Genomic DNA, 21,549 nt, shown 5'->3' with positions numbered 1-21,549 from the left:
CACAGACCTGTCCTTAGGGAGGGTCAGAGGAGAGACCTGGGAGGAGTCACAGTCACCGCCTCTGCCATATCAAATCACATTCTAACACACACCATTCAACAAATCAAGCTTGATTAATTGAACCAGGTGTGTTAGTGCTGTGGTAGAACAAAAGCCTGCACACACACACTGTGGTTCTCCAAGACCAGGGTTGAAGAACACTGTTAAATCATCAGTAGGACACCCTGGAGGGTGGCAGTGAGGGAGCATGTATCAATCAGTGAAATGGATCAATTAGCTCAGTGTGTTAAATGCTAAGTACAGTCAGGTGTGCTGCATGGCTGGAAAAACACACTGCTTCTGGAACTCCAGCACCAGGGATGCCTAGCTAGCCTTGTTATATATGTACATTATGTATATTCTGTGTGGTTTAGTAGGTTGCTATGCAATTACAACACAGGGGCCTGAAAAATCCCCTCAACCCCTTCCTTTGAATGAGGGAACATCTCTGAAGACATAAATTGAATGAGGACTTCAAAGAGATGCTGTGCAGTGAACAAAACAATTATCCCCCCGTCTGAGGAGCACAAAGGACCTGGCAGCACTGCTAATCAGCATGAGTCCACCGCAGTCAAGGACTGCACGCACACACACACACACACACACACACACACACACACAGCAGTTCTTAGGGCTGGTGGGAGAGTTCATTCAACCTAGGAGAGTGTGTTTTAATCAGAAGGTAGACAGATAACATGCAGGTAGGAAATGTCATTGCATTTGCTGGCTGGCACATTCTGAAATTGTGTGTCATAATGATGTCACAACAACTCCAAGGTGCTCCCTAGCAACTTTATCGCCACATAGTTACAACACTATCGTCCTTGTTAGTCACATAGTTACAACACTATCGTCGTTGTTAGTCACATAGTTACAAAACTATCGTCCTTGTTAGTCACATAGTTACAACACGATCATCCTTGTTAGTCACATAGTTACAACACTATCATCCTTGTTTGTCACATAGTTACAACACTATCATCCTTGTTAGTCACATAGTTACGCTATCATCCTTGTTAGTTACATAGTTACAACGCTAGCATCCTTGTTAGTCACATAGTTACAACGCTATCATCCTTGTTAGTCACATAGTTACAACGCTATCATCCTTGTTAGTCACATAGTTACAACACGATCATCCTTGTTAGTCACATAGTTACAACACGATCATCCTTGTTAGTCACATAGTTACAACACGATCATCCTTGTTAGTCACATAGTTACAACACTATCATCCTTGTTAGTCACATAGTTACAACACTATCATCCTTGTTAGTCACATAGTTACAACGCTATCATCCTTGTTAGTCACATATGGGTGCTGTTACCGCCCTTGTCATAACCTATTTGTGTGTGTCAACATCTTGGGTTATGGGTTCTTATTGGTTGTAACATAACAGTTGTTTGAAGTGGCATCCAATGGTTAAATCCTACAGGTCATGTTTTAGTGAACTGAAGTTCCTCTAGAATAGTGACAGACAGGACAGGTTATTGGAGAGCAGTTTAATAAACATCTAGTATCCACAGAACCCTTAGTAGATTGGCAGGTCAAATGTCATCTGTCAGCTGATTCATCTCATGGTTAAGATGATAGTGATAAAAGATGGCAGTTTATGTCTGCTCCATTTTACTCCGGTACTTTCAGGACCAAGACTAGCTCCACCTTCCTATTTATTTGGGAGGAGGTCTGCAGATAGACTTCTCCTAAAGCTTATAACAGGATCAGTACAACAGACAGCAGGGAATAGAGACTGCAAGAGGTTAGACATCTTAAATAACTGTCATTCTTTCACGTGTCCTGCTGTTTTCAGTGTTGATACTGAACACATATTAATTAACACAATATTAATTCAGATCAGAGATAGATTAGGAAAGGAAGATAACGTTGAACCTCAGGAAATCCCATTGTTAGGTTTTCTCCCTACTCAATCTGGTATCCCTATTAGGGCCATATGGGCATCTCCTTCCCAGCCAGCCATGTTGCTGCCATTTTTTCCATTTTTTAAAAATGTATTTAACCTTTATTTAACTAGTCAAGTCAATTAAGAACAAATTCTCATTTACAATGACCACCTACCAAAAGGCAAAAGGCCTCATGCGGGGACGGGGGCCTGGGATTTAAAAAATAATATAATTACAATATAAATATAGGACAAAACACAAATCACCACAAGAGAGACAACACAACACTACATAAAGAAAGACCTAAGAAAACAACATAGCAAGGCAGCAACACATGACAACACAACATGGTAGCAACACAACATGGTAGCAGCACCATACACGGTACAAACATTTTTGGGCACAGACAATGGCTTCCCCCTACAGATGTAGGATCTTAACTTGATCACCCTGCTGCAGGAGAACTTGTAGTGTATTTGAAATGTCAGACTTGATTTTGGCTTATGAAAAATGTATCAACCCCTACACAAATGTCCATCCACATAATAATTCACATGTCTTGTTGCTGCAGAATTATTTTCCTGCTGTAGCAAACTGGTTCAAATTAAGATCCTACATCTGTACCTTGGCACAGGGAAGCCATGTTGGTGCCGTATGGCTTCCCCCTACCTGGGCACTGGCCAGCCATGTTGGTGCCATATGGTTATCATGACCTGACCTCGTACTTGGAGTCAGCTTTGTTTCTATTCTGGATCCTTCCTTACATAACACAGCAAACTCACTGTGACCAAATGCGAATGCAATTTGGAGAACAATGGTGGTGGTTCTGACGGCTCCACCTGTTAGTGCATGGTGCTAGCAACCCCAGAGTTAGAGATTTGATTCCTGCATGGGCCACATATATACTAACTAACCATCATATTATATTATGATTTATACTACATATTCATGTTATTATCATATTATTATATACTACATATCCATGTTATTATCATATTATTATATACTACATATCCATGTTATTATCATATTATGTACTACATATCCATGTTATTATCATATTATTATATACTACATATTCATGTTATTATCATGTTATTATATACTACATATTCATGTTATTATCATATTATATACTACATTTCATGTTATTATCATATTATATACTATATATCCATGTTATTATCATATTATTATATACTACATATTCATGTTATTATGATATTATATACTACATATTCATGTTATTATCATATTATATACTACATATTCATGTTATTATCATATTATATACTACATATCCATGTTATTATCATATTATTATATACTACATATCCATGTTATTATCATATTATTATATACTACATATCCATGTTATTATCATATTATTATATACTACATATCCATGTTATTACCATATTATTATATACTATATATTCATGTTATTATCATATCAACAGGTGGTTGAAGGGGAGTGAACCATGAGGGTGGGCAGGTTGCTGGGAATTGTGGGTGACCACTCCATATGAGGGGGAGACAGTGAGGGCTAAGGACATGACATCACTAAGTCCACTCACTCCTCCACTGTGAGCATTGGAATGTACCTCAGGGCGGGGGGAGGGCATCCTCTCAATATAAACAGTTTCACAGTCTAGAGCCCAAAACCCAATAACTCCAGCAAAACAGTCCAACATCTGGTCACTAATCGGATTAACTGTGTGGTAACGCTTAATGTGGGATTACAGGATAACATGTACTGGGCTAACAGGTCAAGGACCAGAGAGGAGGACCAGAGGGATGAGCTGGAATCTAGGTGATATTAATATCAATGATTTTTTGTTTATTTTTTAACTGGAAATTATCAATTATTATCATTAATAATGGTTGTGACGTAGACGTCCGTCACTTGCCGCGGGCAGCATTTGGTTCTTTAACGCACGCACACATTCTTCACTCCTCCCTGCTCCGTTATCAGATAAATTAACAATGTGGGCCGACACACAAATTAACTTCACTATTTTAGTAAATACATTTCACACTTACGTCAGTAACCGGTTATGGTATAAAGAAATAGACAAGTGTTCATATTTAATATAAGCAATATGTATTTTACTTATCGTTGTTATGGATTAGCGCGTTGTTTGTTTGTTCTTTTCCTCTCTCTCAAACTCTGTAGCTTCCGGGTATGCTGGATAAGGACCCGAGCTAAGGGAATTGGGCTGACTTTGTAGTGCCTGTCCCGAATGGCTCATTAATGTAAATGGACATATTGATGGAAATGTAAATTGATGTAAATGGACATATTGAAAGACACTATGTCAGTAGTGATGTAATTTTGTAAATGTTATATTGGGATATTGTTTCATAAACGTGTTGCAATGTATATACTTTAGTATGTTTAGTTAAATGTAAAATGTAGGTTTGAATAGGTAATTGCTTAATTAATTAGTGTTAATTGTTCCTTTCTACAAAAGGAGCCTCTCTTTCAGTTCATGGAGAGGCATTTTGGATTGAGCTGTGAGTGGGGCAGCATTGTGTTTAGCTGTCCCATATGTTTGATGGCAGTACTGTTGTTTTTGTTCCGGAACACTTTGTAAATAAACACCCAGAAATAAATAAATAAATAAATAAACACCCAGAAGCACAGAAGAACATCTTTTTTTTTTGACAAAGGTTAGGTTTTCCAGTTTAGCCTTCTGCCTACTCTACGTGACAATGGTAATGATTGTCATGTGTTTGTGGATTGTCAATGGCAATTACCAACTCAGAGAACATGGTTTCTACAGCTTTATATGATTACTCTGTGTCCCCATGGTAAAATGTAGTTTCTGCTTACAGTGCAATTGATATCTAATGTGTGTAACGTGTATAATTAGCAATGAGGACAAGGCATTAGAATGGTGTTTTCTTGGAGAACACGTAACATCAACAAACTTCCAATTACCCTGGCAACGACCTCCCACCTACCTCCCCTTCAACGCTGCGTGTCACTGGCTAACATGTGTTTACCTGTGACCTTTAGCTCATGTCAAAGGTGACAAAGGAAGTAGACACGTGTCTCTCTCTCACACACATAGGGAGAGAGGGAGATCATTTAGCAATGACATCAGCAGGGTTGGGGTCAATTTGAATTAAAGTCCCTCAATTCAGGAAGTGATTGAATTTTTTTTTTTCAGTTTACTTCCTGAATTGACTGACTTCAATTAGAATTAACCCAATCACTGAAGAGATATGGAGGATAGAGTAAGAGAGCCATGAAAAGGGGAATGAGAAAGAGAGAGAGAGAAGAGGAGTGAGTGTGAGGAAGGGAACCCTCTGTGTGGGCGTTATCATCTGGTAAAGGCTGAATAAGAAAGGAGAGAGAGAGAGTCAAGGCTGAATAAGAAAGGAGAGAGAGAGTTCAGGGCTGAATAAGAAAGGAGAGTGAGAGAGAGTTAAGGGCTGAATAAGAAAGGAGAGAGAGATGGAGAGAGAGTCAAGGCTGAATAAGAAAGGAGAGAGAGAGAGAGTTCAGGGCTGAATAAGAAAGGAGAGAGAGAGAGTCAAGGCTGAATAAGAAAGGAGAGAGAGAGAGTCAAGGCTGAATAAGAAAGGAGAGAGAGAGTCAAGGCTGAATAAGAAAGGAGAGAGAGAGTTAAGGCTGAATAAGAAAGGAGAGAGAGAGAGAGTCAACAGCACAAATAATTATCTATCCAAAATGGAGATGTGTGGGTAAACCACTTCTCCAATATTTTTGGCTCTATAACAAAGAATAAAGAGCAAAAACATATACATGATCAAATACAGATCTTAGAATCAACTATTAAAGACTACCAGAACCCACTGGATTCTCCAATTACATTGAATGAACAAAATAAAAACCCTTCAACCCAAAAAGGCCTGTGGTGTTGATGGTATCCTCAATGAAATGATCAAATATACAGACAACAAATTCCAATTGGCTATACTAAAACTCTTTAACATCATCCTTAGCTCTGGCATCTTCCCCAATATTTGGAACCAAGAACTGATCACCCCAATCCACAAAAGTGGAGACAAATTTGACCCCAATAACTACCGTGGAATATGCGTTAACAGTAACCTTGGGAAAATCCTCTGCATTATCATTAACAGCAGACTCGTACATTTCCTCAATGAAAACAATGTACTGAGCAAATGTCAAATTGGCTTTTTACCAAATTACCATACAACAGACCATGTATTCACCCTGCACACCCTAATTGACAACCAAACAAACCAAAACAAAGGCAAAGTCTTCTCATGCTTTGTTGATTTAAAAAAAACCTTTGACTCAATTTGGCATGAGGGTCTGCTATACAAACTGATGGAAAGTGGTGTTGGGGTAAAACATACGACATTATAAAATCCATGTACACAAACAACAAGTGTGCAGTTAAAATTGGCAAAAAACACACATTTCTTCACACAGGGTCGTGGGGTGAGACAGGGATGCAGCTTAAGCCCCACCCTCTTCAACATATATATCAACGAATTGGCGCGGGCACTAGAAAAGTCTGCAGCACCTGGCCTCACCCTACTAGAATCTGAAGTCAAATGTCTGCTGTTTGCTGATGATCTGGTGCTTCTGTCACCAACCAAGGAGGGCCTACAGCAGCACCTAGATCTTATGCACAGAATCTGTCAGACCTGGGCCCTGACAGTAAATCTCAGTAAGACCAAAATAATGGTGTTCCAAAAAAGGTCCAGTCACCAGGACCACAAATACAAATTTCATCTAGACACTGTTGCCATAGAGCACACAAAAAACTATACATACCTTGGCCTAAACATCAGCGCCACAGGTAACTTCCACAAAGCTGTGAACGATCTGCGAGACAAGGCAAGAAGGGCATTCTATGCCATCAAAATAAACATAAATTTCAACATACCAATTAGGATTTGGCTAAAAATACTTGAATCAGTCATAGAGCCCATTGCCCTTTATGGTTGTGAGGTCTGAGGTCTGCTCACCAACCAAGACTTCACAAAATGGGACAAACACCAAATTGAGACTCTGCACGCAGAATTCTGCAACAATATCCTCCGTGTACAACGTAGAACACCAAATAATGCATGCAGAGCAGAATTAGGCCGATACCCACTAATTATCAAAATCCAGAAAAGAGCTGTTAAATTCTATAACCACCTAAAAGGAAGCGATTCCCAAACCTTCCATAACAAAGCCATCACCTACAGAGAGATGAACCTGGAGAAGAGTCCCGTAAGCAAGCTGGTCCTGGGGCTCTGTTCACAAACACAAACACACCCTACAGAGCCCCAGGACAGCAGAACAATTAGACCCAACCAAATCATGAGAAAACAAAAAGATAATTACTTGACACATTGGAAAGAATTAACAAAAAACAGAGCAAACTGAATGCTATTTGGCCCGAAACAGAGAGTACACAGCGGCAGAATACCTGACCACTGTGACTGACCCAAAATTAAGGAAAGCTTTGACTATGTACAGACTCAGTGAGCATAGCCTTGCTATTGAGAAAGGCCGCCGTAGGCAGACATGGCTCTCAAGAGAAGACAGGCTATGTGCTCACTGCCCACAAAATGAGGTGGAAACTGAGCTGCACTTCCTAACCTCCTGCCCAATGTATGACCATATTAGAGAGACATATTTCCCTCAGATTACACAGATCCACAAAGAATTCGAAAACAAATCCAATTTTGATAAACTCCCATATCTACTGGGTGAAATTCCACAGTGTGCCATCACAGCAGCAAGATTTGTGACCTGTTGCCATGAGAAAAGGGCAACCAGTGAAGAACAAACACCATTGTAAATACAACCCATATTTATGCTTATTTATTTTCCCTTGTGTCCTTTCACCATTTGTACATTGTTACAACACTGTGTATATATATATATAATATGACATTTGTAATGTCTTTATTGTTCTGAAACTTCTCTATGTGTAATGTTTACTGTTCATTTTTATTGTTTATTTCACTTTGTATATTATCTACCTCACTTGCTTTGGCAATGTTAACACATGTTTCCCATGCCAATAAAGCCCCTTGAATTGAATCAAGGCTGAATAAGGAAGGAGAGAGAGAGTTAAGGCTGAATAAGAAAGGAGAGGGAGAGTTAAGGCTGAATAAGAAAGGAGAGAGAGAGTTAAGGCTGAATAAGAAAGGAGAGGGAGAGAGAGAGTCAAGGTTGAATAAGAAAGAAGAGAGAGAGAGTTAAGGCTGAATAAGAAAGAAGAGAGAGAGAGAGAGTCAAGGTTGAATAAGAAAGAAGAGAGAGAGAGTTAAGGCTGAATAAGAAAGGAGAGAGAGGGAGTCAAGGCTGAATAAGAAAGGAGAGAGAGAGAGTCAAGGCTGAATAAGAAAGGAGAGAGAGTTAAGGCTGAATAAGAAAGGAGAGAGAGAGAGTCAAGGCTGAATAAGAAAGGAGAGAGAGAGAGTCAAGGCTGAATAAGAAAGGAGAGAGAGAGAGAGTCAAGGTTGAATAAGAAAGGAGAGAGAGAGAGTCAAGGCTGAATAAGAAAGGAGAGAGAGAGTTAAGGACAAGAGTGAGGACAAGAGAGAGAGAAGGAGAGAGAGAGAGAAGAGAGAGGAAAGAGGGAGGTAAATGGAGAGTGAAAGAGAAAGAGAGAGGGCGCGGGAGATAGAAAGAGAGAGAGGAGCGAGAGAAAGAGAGGGCGCGGGAGATAGAAAGAGAGAGAGGAGCGAGAGAAAGAGAGAGAGAGAGGAGCGAGAGAAAGAGAGAGGGCGCGGGAGATAGAAAGAGAGAGAGGAGCGAGAAATAGAGAGAGGGCGCGGGAGATAGAAAGAGAGAGAGGAGCGAGAGAAAGAGAAAGAGAGAGAGAGAGAGAAGCGAGAGAGAAAGAGAGAGAGGAGCGAGAGAAAGAGAAAGAGACAGAGAGAGGAGCGAGAGAAAGAGACATACAAGACCTTGTCATCTTCACTTGGAGCTTCTCATTAATGTCACCTAGGATGCAGGAGAAACCTCTCCTTCTCAAGTTAAAGGCCTGTGGGAGGTGTGTGTGTGTGTGTGTGAGATAGAGTGTGCGTTTGGGTTTTGTTGGGATTAAACACTAAACACTAAACCAATAGATAGCCAACAGGTCAGTGAATAAAATACATTGTGCTTCCACCTCAAACTCATTGGCTTAGGGTATAACTCAGGGGTGTCAAACTCATTCCATGGAGGGCCTAGAGTCTGCAGGTTTTAGTTTTTTCCATTGAATTAAGACCAAGACAACCAGGTGCTGGGAGTTCCTTACTAATCAGTGATCTTAATTCACCAATCAAGTACAAGGGAGAGACACTCGGCCCACCTTGGAATGAGTTTGACACATGGTTTAACCAGTGAATGCCATTAATCGACCAAGTTACTATGGGAGACAGAGGATGTTTTCTGACCAATAGAAAGAGTTCCCTGAAGGTTTTCAGAAGGTTACATCCTAACATTAAAAACAGTGGCCAAATATTTATCTAAGCCATAAAGGTCAATGATGAATAAGAGAGAAAATGTCCTTGAGTTCCCAGGCGGTGTATCCACAGTAGCAACCTTGAATACAAAAAAAAAAGAAAACTACGCTCTACTATAGCCCTGAGATCATTTTGCAGCCATTTTACAAATATTCTAGAGTATGTTTTCGACCCTAAAATCCCAGTTCTTTGTAACTGTGTGTGTGCCAGACTGCAGGCAGGGTGCATGCCTCAGAGCATGTGCAGGCTTGTGTTTGTGCATGCGCCTGTACCAGTGAGCATGCCCCTGTGTGAGAAAAGCCAAACCCATCGGAGTGTGTGAAACTTCCTAAAGAGACCAAGTGGCTCCTCTGTTTTCGGCTGTGGTCTGGTCCGAGCTTTCCCTTCCCAGAGAGGAGCTGAGAGCTGAGTCCTTCTTTCCCTTCGCTGTGGTCTGGTCCGAGCTTCCCCTTCCCAGAGAGGAGCTGAGAGCTGAGTCCTTCTTTCCCTTCGCTGAGTCGATACTTTATCTAAGCTAAAATTATTGATCACCTCTCTCTGCTCTGCTCTCCTCTCGCCTGCCAGATACACAGAGACATAATGTACCCTACATATTTCATAGTGGGGGCTATTTTTGAAACTTGGATCTTTAAACTGCATGAAAAATTGAGAAGGACCAGTGCATGGATGGAAGGAGGGAGGGAGGGAGGGAGGGAGGGAGGGAGGGAGGGAGGGAGGGAGGGAGGGAGGGAGGGAGGGAGAATGGCCCAGGGACGAAGAGAAGGTGGGTGAGAAATACAGATGGGTAAAGAAAGATGTAGAAGGGGGAGATAGAGAGAAAGAGGACGGTAAGGGAGAGAAATGTCCCCCTGCCCAGTGCTTTCCATACTGGCAACACAACACTCTCTCTTGGGGGAACAGCGTCACTTCATCGCAGGGTGCCGCGTGTGCATCTGAGGGCCAATCAGTTTGCGTGCTGCAGAGAACCAGATCAGAGGCCAACAGCATACAAACACACACACATACATACACACACAAACACATGCAGATACACACTCACATGCAGACACACACTCACATAAACACACACATACCCTCTTGGTGAGTTGTGTGTCCATCATGAAGTTGTGGACGTGTTTCTCCGCCTTGGTCAACTCCAGCTTCCTTGCTACCACGGCAACCACCAGAGCTGTACAGCCCGCACCCTGAGAGAGAGAGAGAGAGAGAGAGAGAGAGAGAGAGAGAGAGAGAGAGAGAGAGAGAGAGAGAGAGAGAGAGAGAGAGAGAGAGAGAGAGAGAGAGAGAGAGAGAGAGAGAGAGAGAGAGAGAGAGTGAGTGAGTGAGTGAGTGAGGGGAAAGTCAATCTGTGGATCTCAATTAGGAAAAGCGAGGGAAAGAAAGGCAGAGGACAATCTGTGTATCATTAACAGACAACAAGGATGGAGGGAGTGAGAGAGAATGAATCTCAGATGAGAGAGAGAGAGAGAGATATTATGACATTTGAAATGTATTTTATTTTATTTGTATTTATTTTATTTCACCTTTATTTAACCAGGCAGGCTAGTTGAGAACACCTTTATTTAACCAGGTAGGCTAGTTGAGAACACCTTTATTTAACCAGGTAGGCTAGTTGAGAACACCTTTATTTAACCAGGTAGGCTAGTTGAGAACACCTTTATTTAACCAGGTAGGCTAGTTGAGAACACCTTTATTTAACCAGGTAGGCTAGTTGAGAACACCTTTATTTAACCAGGTAGGCTAGTTGAGAACACCTTTATTTAACCAGGCAGGCTAGTTGAGAACAAGTTCTCATTTACAACTGCGACCTGGCCAAGATAAAGCAAAGCAATTCGACACATACAACAACACAGAGTTACACATGGAATAAACAAAACATACAGTCAATAATACAGTAGAACAAAAGAAAACAAAAAGTCTATATACAGTGAGTGCAAATGTGGTAAGTTAAGGAAATAAATAGGCCATGGTGGCGAAGTAATTACAATATAGCAATTAAACACTGGAATGGTAGATCGGCAGAAGATGAATGTGCAGGTAGAGATACTGGGGTGCAAAGGAGCAAAATAAATAAATAAATACCAGTATGGGGATGAGGTAGGTAGATAGATGGGCTGTTTACAGATAGGCTATGTACAGGTGCAGTGATCTGTAAACTGCTCTGACAGCTGGTGCTTAAAGCTAGTGAGGGAGATGTGAGTCTCCAGCTTCAGAGATTTTTGCACTTCGTTCCAGTCATGGGCAGCAGAGAACTGGAAGGAAAGTGGAACGAAACTGGAACGACCAAATGAGGAATTGGCTTTGGGGGTGACCACTGAGATATACCTGCTGGAGCGCGTGCTACGAGTGGGTGCTGCTATGGTGACCAGTGAGCTGAGATAAGGCAGGGCTTTACCTAGCAGAGACTTGTAGAGAACCTGTAGCCAGTGGGTTTGGCGACGAGTATGAAGCGAGGGCCAACCAACGAGAGCGTATAGGTCGCAAGGGTGGGTAATGTATGAGGCTTTGGTGACAAAACGGATGGCACTGTGATAGACTGCATCCAGTTTGTTGAGTAGAGTGTTGGAGGCTATTTTATAGATGACGTCACCGAAGTCGAGGATCGGTAGGATGGTCAGCATGAGTGAAGGATGCTTTGTTGCGATATAGGAAGCCGATTCTAGATTTAATTTTGGATTGGAGATGCTTAATGTGAGTCTGGAAGGAGAGTTTACAGTCTAACCAGACACCCAGGTATTTGGAGTTGTCCACGTATTCTAAGTCAGAGCCGTCCAGAGTAGTGATGCTGGACAGGCAAGCAGGTGCGAGCAGTGATCGATTGAAAAGCATGCATTTAGGTTGACTTGCGTTTAAGAGCAGTTGGAGGCCACAGAAGGAGAGTTGTATGGCATTGAAGCTCGTCTGGAGGTTAGTTAACACAGTGTCCAAAGAGGGGCCAGAAGTATACAGAATGGTGTCGTCTGCGTAGAGGTGGATCAGAGAATCACCAGCAGCAAGAGCAACATCATTGATGTATACAGAAAAGAGAGTCGGCCCAAGAATTTGACACACTGAACTCTATCAGAGAAGTAGTTGGTAAACCAGGCGAGGCAATCATTTGAGAAACCAAGGCTGTCGAGTCTACCAATAAGAATGTTGTGATTGACAGAGTCGAAAGCCTTGGCCAGGCCGATGAATACGGCTGCACAGTAATGTCTCTTATCGATTGCGGTTATGATGTCGTTTAGAACCTTGAGCGTGGCTGAGGTGCACCCATGACCAGCTCTGAAACCAGATCGCATAGCAGAGAAGGTATGGTGGGATTCGAAATGGTCAGTAATCTGTTTGTTAACTTGGCTTTCGAAGACCTTAGAAAGAGGGTAGGATAGATATAGGTCTATAGCAGTTTGGGTCTAGAGTGCCACCCCCTTTGAAGAGGGGGATGACCGCGGCAGCTTTCCAATCTTTGGGAATCTCAGACGATACGAAAGAGAGGTTGAACAGGCTAGTAATAGGGGTTGCAACAATTTCGGCAGATAATTTTAGAAAGAGAGGGTCCAGATTGTCTAGCCCGGCTGATTTGTCGGGGTCCAGATTTTGCAGCTCTTTCAGAACATCAGCTATCTGGATTTGGGTAAAGGAGAAATGTTGGGGGCTTTGGTGGGTTGCTGTGGGGGGTGCAGTGCTGTTGACCGGGGTAGGGGTAGCCATGTGGAAAGCATGGCCAGCCGTAGAGAAATGCTTATTGAAATTATAGTGGATTTATCGGTGGTGACAGTGTTTCCTAGCCTCAGAACAGTGGGCAGCTGGGAGGAGGTGCTCTTATCCTCCATGGACTTTACAGTGTCCCAGAACTTTTTTGAGTTAGTACTACAGGATGCAAATTTCTGTTTGAAAAAGCTTGCCTTAGCTTTTCTAACTGCCTGTGTATATTTGTTCCTAACTTCCCTGAAAAGTTGCATATCACGGGGGCTATTCAATGCTAATGCAGAACGCCACTGGATGTTTTTGTGCTGGTGAAGGGCAGACAGGTCTGGCGTGAACCAAGGACTATATCTATTCCTAGTTATAAAAAAAATTGAGAGGGGCATGCTTATTTAAGATGGTGAGGAAGGCACTTTTAAAGAATAGCAAGGCATCATCTACTGACGGGACGAGGTCTATGTCATTCCAGGATACCCCGGCCAGGTCGATTAGAAAGGCCTGCTCGCAGAAGTGTTTCAGGGAGCGTTTGACAGTGATGAGGGGTGGTCGTTTGGTCGCAGACCCATTACGGATGCAGGCAATGAGGCAGTGATCGCTGAGATCTTGATTGAAAACAGCAGAGGTGTATTTGGAGGGCGAATTAGTTAGGATGACATCTATGAGGATGCCCGTGTTTACTGATTTGGGGTTGTACCTGGTAGGTTCATTGATAATTTGTGTGAGATTGAGGGCATCAAGCTTAGTTTGTAGGATGGCCGGGGTGTTAAGCATGTCCCAGTTTAGGTCACCTAGTAGCACGAGCTCAGAAGATAGATGGGGGGCAATCAGTTCACATATGGTATCGAGGGCACAGCTGGGGGCAGAGGGAGGTCTATAGCAAGTGGCAACAGTGAGAGACTTGTTTCGGGAAAGGTGCATTTTTGAAGTAGAAGCTCAAATTGTTTGGGTACAGACTTAGATAGTAATACAGAACTCTGCAGGCTATCTTTGCAGTAGATTGCAACACCGCCCCCTTTGGCAGTTCTATCTTGGCGGAAAACGTTATAGTTAGCAATGAAGATTTCAGGGTTTTTGGTGGTTTTCCTAAGCCAGGATTCAGAAACGGCTAAGACATCTGGGTTGGCAAAGTGTGCTAAAGCTGAGCATTCTAAAGTGTCCTGTGATTTTGACGCCATTTCCGGTCACAACTTGCAGACTTGTTTACGTGTTGCTGTGCGTTTTGTTGCCAACCTTACTTTGCTACCTGACAACTTTACGGTTTTTACTTTTTAATTACCGTTTATATTTTTGGTTTTTCCTTCAACTTTTTTTTTTCATTAAACTTTTTCACTCCGACGCTTTATCTGGACATGATTCGTTAGGACCTCCAACAGCCAAAGCTAAGTAGTAACATTAACATGATGCCTTCTAATTGCAGTCGCTGTACTCATAATATACAGGAGAACGATCGCCTTACGGCGAGGATAGCTGTGCTACAAGCCCAGCTTCAGACGCAATCGTTAGGCAAGGGAAATTTCAGTGTAGGAAAGGATGAAACAGCGTCTGTGCCACCAGTAAGTACAGATAGTAATTAGTATAAATCCCCTGGCACAGTCCCTGCAGCCGGACAACTTTCTCATGGTTTCTGGAGGGAAATGCTGTAGGAACGCTCAACCAATGTCGCTCATTCAGCCTACAGAAACTTCCAACCGCTTTTCCCCATTAAGCAGCGAGTCGGAGTCAGAGGCCGAGCCTTCTCTTGTCTCTACTCCTCCAGTTATGAGACGCTGAAGCTTCCCACCATTAGCTCTGACAAATTGAAAACTCTAGTCATTGGTGACTCCATTACCCGCAGTATTAGACTTAAAACGAATCATCCAGCGATCATACACTGTTTACCAGGGGGCAGGGCTACCGACGTTAAGGCAAATCTGAAGAGGGTGCTGGCTAAAGCTAAAACTGGCGAGTGTAGAGAGTATAGAGATATTGTTATCCACGTCGGCACGATGTTTCTGTTAGGATAAAACAGTCAGAGATAACCAAGCTTCAGCGTGTAAATCAGCTAGAAAGATGTGTCGGCATCGAGTAATTGTCTCTGGCCCCTTCCCAGTTAGGGGGAGTGATGAGCTCTACAGCAGAGTCTCACAACTCAATCGCTGGTTGAAAACTGTTTTCTGCCCCTCCCAAAAGATAGAATTTGTAGATAATTGGCCCTCTTTCTGGGACTCACCCACAAACAGGACCAAGCCTGACCTGCTGAGGAGTGACGGACTCCATCCTAGCTGGAGGGGTGCTCTCATCTTATCTACCAACATAGACAGGGCTCTAACTCCTCTAGCTCCACAATGAAATAGGGTGCAGGCCAGGCAGCAGGCTGTTAGCCAGCTTAGTGGAGTCTGCCACTAGCACAGTCAGTGTAGTCAGCTCAGCTATCCCCATTGAGACCGTGTCTGTGCCTTGACCTAGGTTGGGCAAAACTAAACATGGCGGTGTTCGCCTTAGCAATCTCACTCGGATAAAGACCTCCTCCATTCCTGTCATTATTGAAAGAGATCATGATACCTCACATCTCAAAATAGGGCTACTTAATGTTAGATCCCTCACTTCAAAGGCAGTTATAGTAAATGAACTGATCACTGATCATAATCTTGATGTGATTGGCCTGACTGAAACATGTCTTAAGCCTGATGAATTTACTGTTTTAAATGAGGCCTCACCTCCTGGCTACACTAGTGACCATATCCCCAGTGCATCCCGCAAAGGCGGAGGTGTTGCTAACATGTACGATAGCAAATTTCAATTTACAAAAGAAAATGACGTTTTCGTCTTTTGAGCCTCTAGTCATTAAATCTATGCAGTCTACTCAATCACTTTTTATAGCTACTGTTTACAGGCCTCCTGGGCCATATACAGCGTTCCTAATTGAGTTCCCTGAATTCCTATCGGACCTTGTAGTCATAGCAGATAATATTCTAATCTTTGGTGACTTTAATATTCACATGGAAAAGTCCACAGACCCACTCCAAAAGGCTTTCGGAGCCATCATCGACTCAGTGGGTTTTGTCCAACATGTCTCTGGACCTACTCACTGTCACAGTCATACTCTGGAACTAGTTTTGTCCCATGGAATAAATGTTGTGGATCTTAATGTTTTTCCTCATAATCCTGGACTATTGGACCACCATTTTATTACATTTGCAATTGCAACAAATAATCTGCTCAGATCCCAACCAAGGAACATCAAAAGTCATGCTATAAATTCACAGACAACACAAAGATTCCTTGATGTCCTTCCAGACTCCCTCTGTCTACCCAAGGACGCCAGAGGACAAAAATCAGTTAACCACCGAACTGAGGAACTCAATTTAACCTTGAGGAACTCAATTTAACCATACCCTAGATGCAGTTGCACCCCTAAAAACTAAAAACAATTTCTCATAAGAAACTAGCTCCCTGGTATACAGAAAATACCCGAGCTCTGAAGCAAGCTTCCAGAAAATTGGACGGAAATGGTGCCACACCAAACTGGAAGTCTTCCGACTAGCTTGGAAAGACAGTACCGTGCAGTATCGAAGAGCCCTTACTGCTGCTCGATCATCCTATTTTTCCAACTTAATTGAGGAAAATAAGGACAATCCGAAATTCCTTTTAGATACTGTCGCAAAGCTAACTAAAAAGCAGCATTCCCCAAGAGAGGATGGCTTTCACTTCAGCAGTAATAAATTCATGAACTTCTTTGAGGAAAAGATCATGATTATTAGAAAGCAAATTACGGACTCCTCTTTAAATCTGCGTATTCCTTCAAAGCTCAGTTGTCCTGAGTCTGCACAACTCTGCCAGGACCTAGGATCAAGGGAGACACTCAAGTGATCATGGCCTCTAAACCTTCAAGCTGCATACTGGACCCTATTCCAACTAAACTACTGAAAGAGCTGCTTCCTGTGCTTGGCACTCCTATGTTGAACATATCCACCGGATGTGTACCAAACTCACTAAAAGTGGCAGTAATAAAGCCTCTCTTGAAAAACCCAAACCTTGATTATTATCGGCCTATATCGAATCTTCCATTCCTCTCAAATATTTTAGAAAAGGCAGCAACTCACTGCCTTCCTGAAGACAAACAATGTATACGAAATGCTCCCGTCTGGTTTTACACCCCATCATAGCACTGAGACTGCACTTGTGAAGGTGGTAATGAGCTTTTAATGGCATCAGACCGAGGCTCTGCATCTGTCCTCGTGCTCCTAGACCTTAGTGCTGCTTTTGATACCATCGATTATTTTGGAGAGATTGGAAACCCAAATTGGTCTACACGGACAAGTTCTGGCCTGGTTTAAATCTTATCTGTCGGAAAGATATCAGTTTGTCTCTCTGAATGGTTTGTTTTCTGACAAATCAACTGTAAATTTCGGTGTTCCTCAAGGTTTCGTTTTAGGGCCACTATTGTTTTCACTATATATTTTACCTCTCGGGGATGTCATTTGAAAACATAATCTTAACTTTCACTGCTATGCAGATGACACACAGCTGTACATTTCAATGAAACATGGTGAAGCCCCAAAATTGCCCTCGCTAGAAGCATATGTTTCAGACATAAGGAAGTGGATGGCTGCAAACTTTCTACTTTTAAACTCGGACAAAACAGAGATGCTTGTTCTAAGTCCCAAGAAACAAAGAGATATTCTGTTGAATCTGACAATTAATCTTAATGCTTGTACAGTCGTCTCAAATAAAACTGTGAAGGACCTCGGCGTTACTCTGGACCCTGATCTCTCTTTTGAAGAACATATCAAGACTGTTTCAAGGACAGCTTTTTTCCATCTACGTAACATTGCAAAAATCTGAAACCTTCTGTCCAAAAATGTGGCAGAAAAATTAATCCATGCTTTTGTCACTTCTAGGTTAGACTACTGCAATGCTCTACTTTCCGGCTACCCAGATAAAGCACTAAATAAACTTCCGTTAGTGCTAAATACGGCTGCTAGAATCCAAAAAATGTGATCATATTACTCCAGTGCTAGCCTCCCTACACTGGATTCCTGTCAAAGCAAGGGCTGATTTCAAGGTTTTACTGCTAACCTACAAAGCATTACATGGGCTTGCTCCTACCTATCTCTCTGATTTGGTCCTGCCGTACATACCTACACGTACGCTACGGTCACAAGACGCAGGCCTCCTAATTGTCCCTAGAATTTCTAAGCAAACAGCTGGAGGCAGGGCTTTCTCCTATAGAGCTCAATTTTTATGGAATGGTCTGCCTACCCATGTGAGAGACGCAAACTCGGTCTCAACCTTCAAGTCCTTACTGAAGACTCATCTCTTCAGTGGGTCATATGATTGAGTGTAGTCTGGCCCAGGAGTGTGAAGGTGAACGGAAAGGCTCTGGAGCAACAAACCGCCCTTGCTGTCTCTGCCTGGCCTGTTCCCCTCTTTCCACTGGGATTCTCTGCCTCTAACCCTATTACAGGGGCTGAGTCACTGGCTTACTAGGGCTCTTTCATACCGTCCCTAGGAGGGGTGCATCACTTGAGTGGGTTGAGTCACTGATGTGATCTTCCTGTCTGGGTTGGCGCCCCCCTTTGGGTTGTGCTGTGGCTGAGATCTTTGTGGGCTATACTCGGCCTTGTCTCAGGATGGTAAGTTGGTGGTTGAAGATATCCCTCTAGTGGTGTGGGGGCTGTGCTTTGGCAAAGTGGGTGGGGTTATATCCTTCCTTTTTGGCCCTGTCCGGGGGTGTCATCGGATGGGGTCACAGTGTCTCCTGACCCCTCCTGTCTCAGCCTCCAGTATTTATGCTGCAGTAGTTTATGTGTCGGGGGGCTAGGGTCAGTTTGTTATATGTGGAGTACTTCTCCTGTCCTATCCGGTGTCCTGTATGAATTTAAGTGTGCTCTCTCTAATTCTCTCTTTCTCTCTTTCTTTCTCTACTCGGAGGACCTGCTCCAGTTTCAACTGTTCTGCCTGTGATTATTATTATTTGACCATGCTGGTCATTTATGAACATTTGAACATATTGGCCATGTTCTGTTATAATCTCCACCTGGCACAGCCAGAAGAGGACTGGCCACCCCACATAGCCTGGTTCCTCTCTAGGTTTCTTCCTAGGTTTTGGCCTTTCTAGGGAGTTTTTCCTAGCCGCCGTGCTTCTACACCTGCATTGCTTGCTTTTTGGGGTTTTAGGCTGGGTTTTTGTACAGCACTTTGAGATATCAGCTGATGTACGAAGGGCTATATAAATACATTTGATTTGATTTGATTTAAAGCAGTGAGTAAAACAAACTTAGGGAGTAGGCTTCTAGTGTTAACATGCATGAAACCAAGGCTTTTACGTTTACAGAAGTCAACAAATGAGAGCACCTGGGGGGTGGGAGTGGAGCTAGGCACTGCGGGACCTGGATTAACCTCCACATCACCAGAGGAACAGAGGAGAAGTAGGATAAGGGTACGGCTAAAGACTATACGAACTGGCCGTCTAGCACGTTCAGAACAGAGTGTAAAAGGAGCAGGTTTCTGGGCACGATAGCATAGATTCAAGGCATAGTGTACAAACAAAGGTAAGGTAGGATGTGAGTACATTGGAGGTAAACCTAGGCATTGAGTAATGAAGAGAGAGATATAGTCTCTAGAGATGTTTAAACCAGGTGATGTCATCGCATATGTAGGAGGTGGAACAACATGGTTGGTTAAGGCATATTGAGCAGGGCTAGAGGCTCTACAGTGAAATAAGACAGTAATCACTAACCAGGACAGTAATGGACAAGGCATATTGATATTAGAGAGAGGCATGCGTAGCCAAGTGAACATATGGTTCCAGTGAGTGGTTGGGCTGGCTGGGGACAAGGCGATTCAGACAGTTAGCAGGCTAACAAGCTAATAGTTAGTAGGCCGGCGCTAAACAAGATAGCAGCTAGTAGACCAGGGCAAGCTAGCAGTTAGCTGGCCAGGTTAGCAAGCCATCAGTTAGCATGGGCTAGCAGTTAGTAGACCAGGGCAAGCTAGCAGTTAGCAGACCAGGTTAGCAAGCAAGCAGATAGCAGGGGCTAGAAAGTTAGCCTTTGGGGGGACGTTGCGATGGGGGTAAGTCTGTTTTTGCCTCTTCATGCGGTGACGTCGATAGACCAGTCGTGGAATTAGTAGGGTTCCAAGTAGCTCTAGGTAGCTAGCAGGCCAATATTGTAGCCCAGGAGTATGCTTCGGTGGTAGCACAGGAGCCCTGGCCGGGCTAGCTTCAAGCTAATTGGTGCTTGGGTGCTTGCTTTGGGATAGAAACGCTAGCCAGGAGTAGTCATCCGGGATTGCGGTTAGCTAGTTGTGAAGATCCAGATGAAAATGTTCAGTTTGCGGTAGGAACCCGGGGATAAAAATAAGAGGTCCGTTATGCTCTGGTTAGAGTCACGTTGTTCGAACTGGCGAGAGCTTTCCGAGCTGAAGGTTAGCCGATGACCGCTGGCAATGGTTTGCTGAGGGATTCCAGATCCGAAGTAAATATAAATACTTTAGGGAAAAAAAGCAGATCCACGCCACATTGGGTGAGGCGGGTTGCAGGGAGTATTTAGATGATGAGGTTTAGCAAAATATTTAAAAGACGAAAAAGATGTAAAACGATATATACAAGGGACACGACAGGACAAAGACGTCTGACTGCTACGCCATCTTGGATTCTAAGTGTCTCTATTACATTGGAACTTTTGTGAGTGTAATGTTTACTGCTCATTTGAATTTTTTATTTCACTTTGTTTATCTATTTCACTTGCTTTGGCAATGTAAACATATGTTTCCCATGCCAATAAAGCCCCTTAAATAGAATTGAAAGAGAGAGAGTTAAAGGATTTTGCATCTCAAAATGTAATGTTCTCAGACATTTTCATACCTCTAGAATGGTCCGAAGTCCAACTTCAAATCAAATTCTATGCATTAGGAGAAATCTTCAATCTAATTAGATGTTGCCAATCCTTTCCATTGACTTGGGATTGATAGCTGTAGATTCCTCCTAATGCATGCAGCTAACAGGGTCTAACAGGGTCTAACAGGGTCTAACCTACAGATAGAATGTGGAATACTACTTTAGCAAATGACAAAACATCTGACGTTAGGAAAATGTCTGACAAACTTTGATTTTAGGGAGAACTGTGGCTTGAATGGAGTCTCACAGACATCCCTGGATAGAGAGAGACGGAAAGAGATAGAGAGAGAAAGGACGGGAAGTTGATTAAGTTTCATATTAAATGCTGTTTTGTACGGTAGAGAAGGAGAAAACATGTTTCTGAAGAGGGAGATAGAGAGGGAGGAGAAAGAGAGGGAACAGGAATGTGCTGGTGAGAGAGGTGGAGAGGGAGGAGGAGAGAGGAGGAGGGGGAGGAGGAGAGAGGAGGAGAGGGAGATGGAGGGATGAACTCCTGATAAGAAATTTATTAGGATTAACAATGTTTAATCAAACTATGTGTGTGTGTGCGTGCATACTGAATGTTGATAACCCTGTAGCTAATGGACTAGACT

The 21,549-nt window shown here is 42.9% G+C and overlaps 1 protein-coding gene across 2 annotated transcripts in view; it reads right to left on the bottom strand.

The window, feature by feature from the left end:
• kcnn3 (potassium intermediate/small conductance calcium-activated channel, subfamily N, member 3) overlaps window positions 1–21,549 on the bottom strand; it is a 99,690-nt gene that overhangs the window by 6,936 nt on the left and 71,205 nt on the right. For both annotated transcript variants that reach the window (XM_031837529.1, XM_031837525.1), the window contains exon 7: window positions 10,467–10,577. In XM_031837529.1, the coding sequence (XP_031693389.1) occupies window positions 10,467–10,577 (111 nt within the window). The remainder of the gene's footprint in view (window positions 1–10,466; window positions 10,578–21,549) is intronic.

Source organism: Oncorhynchus kisutch, linkage group LG2, assembly GCF_002021735.2.
Source record: "Oncorhynchus kisutch isolate 150728-3 linkage group LG2, Okis_V2, whole genome shotgun sequence".
Classification (NCBI taxonomy): Eukaryota; Metazoa; Chordata; class Actinopteri; order Salmoniformes; family Salmonidae; genus Oncorhynchus; species Oncorhynchus kisutch.
The sequence above is the reverse complement of the archived record's forward strand: the minus strand, read 5'-3'. Positions and strand labels throughout refer to the sequence as shown.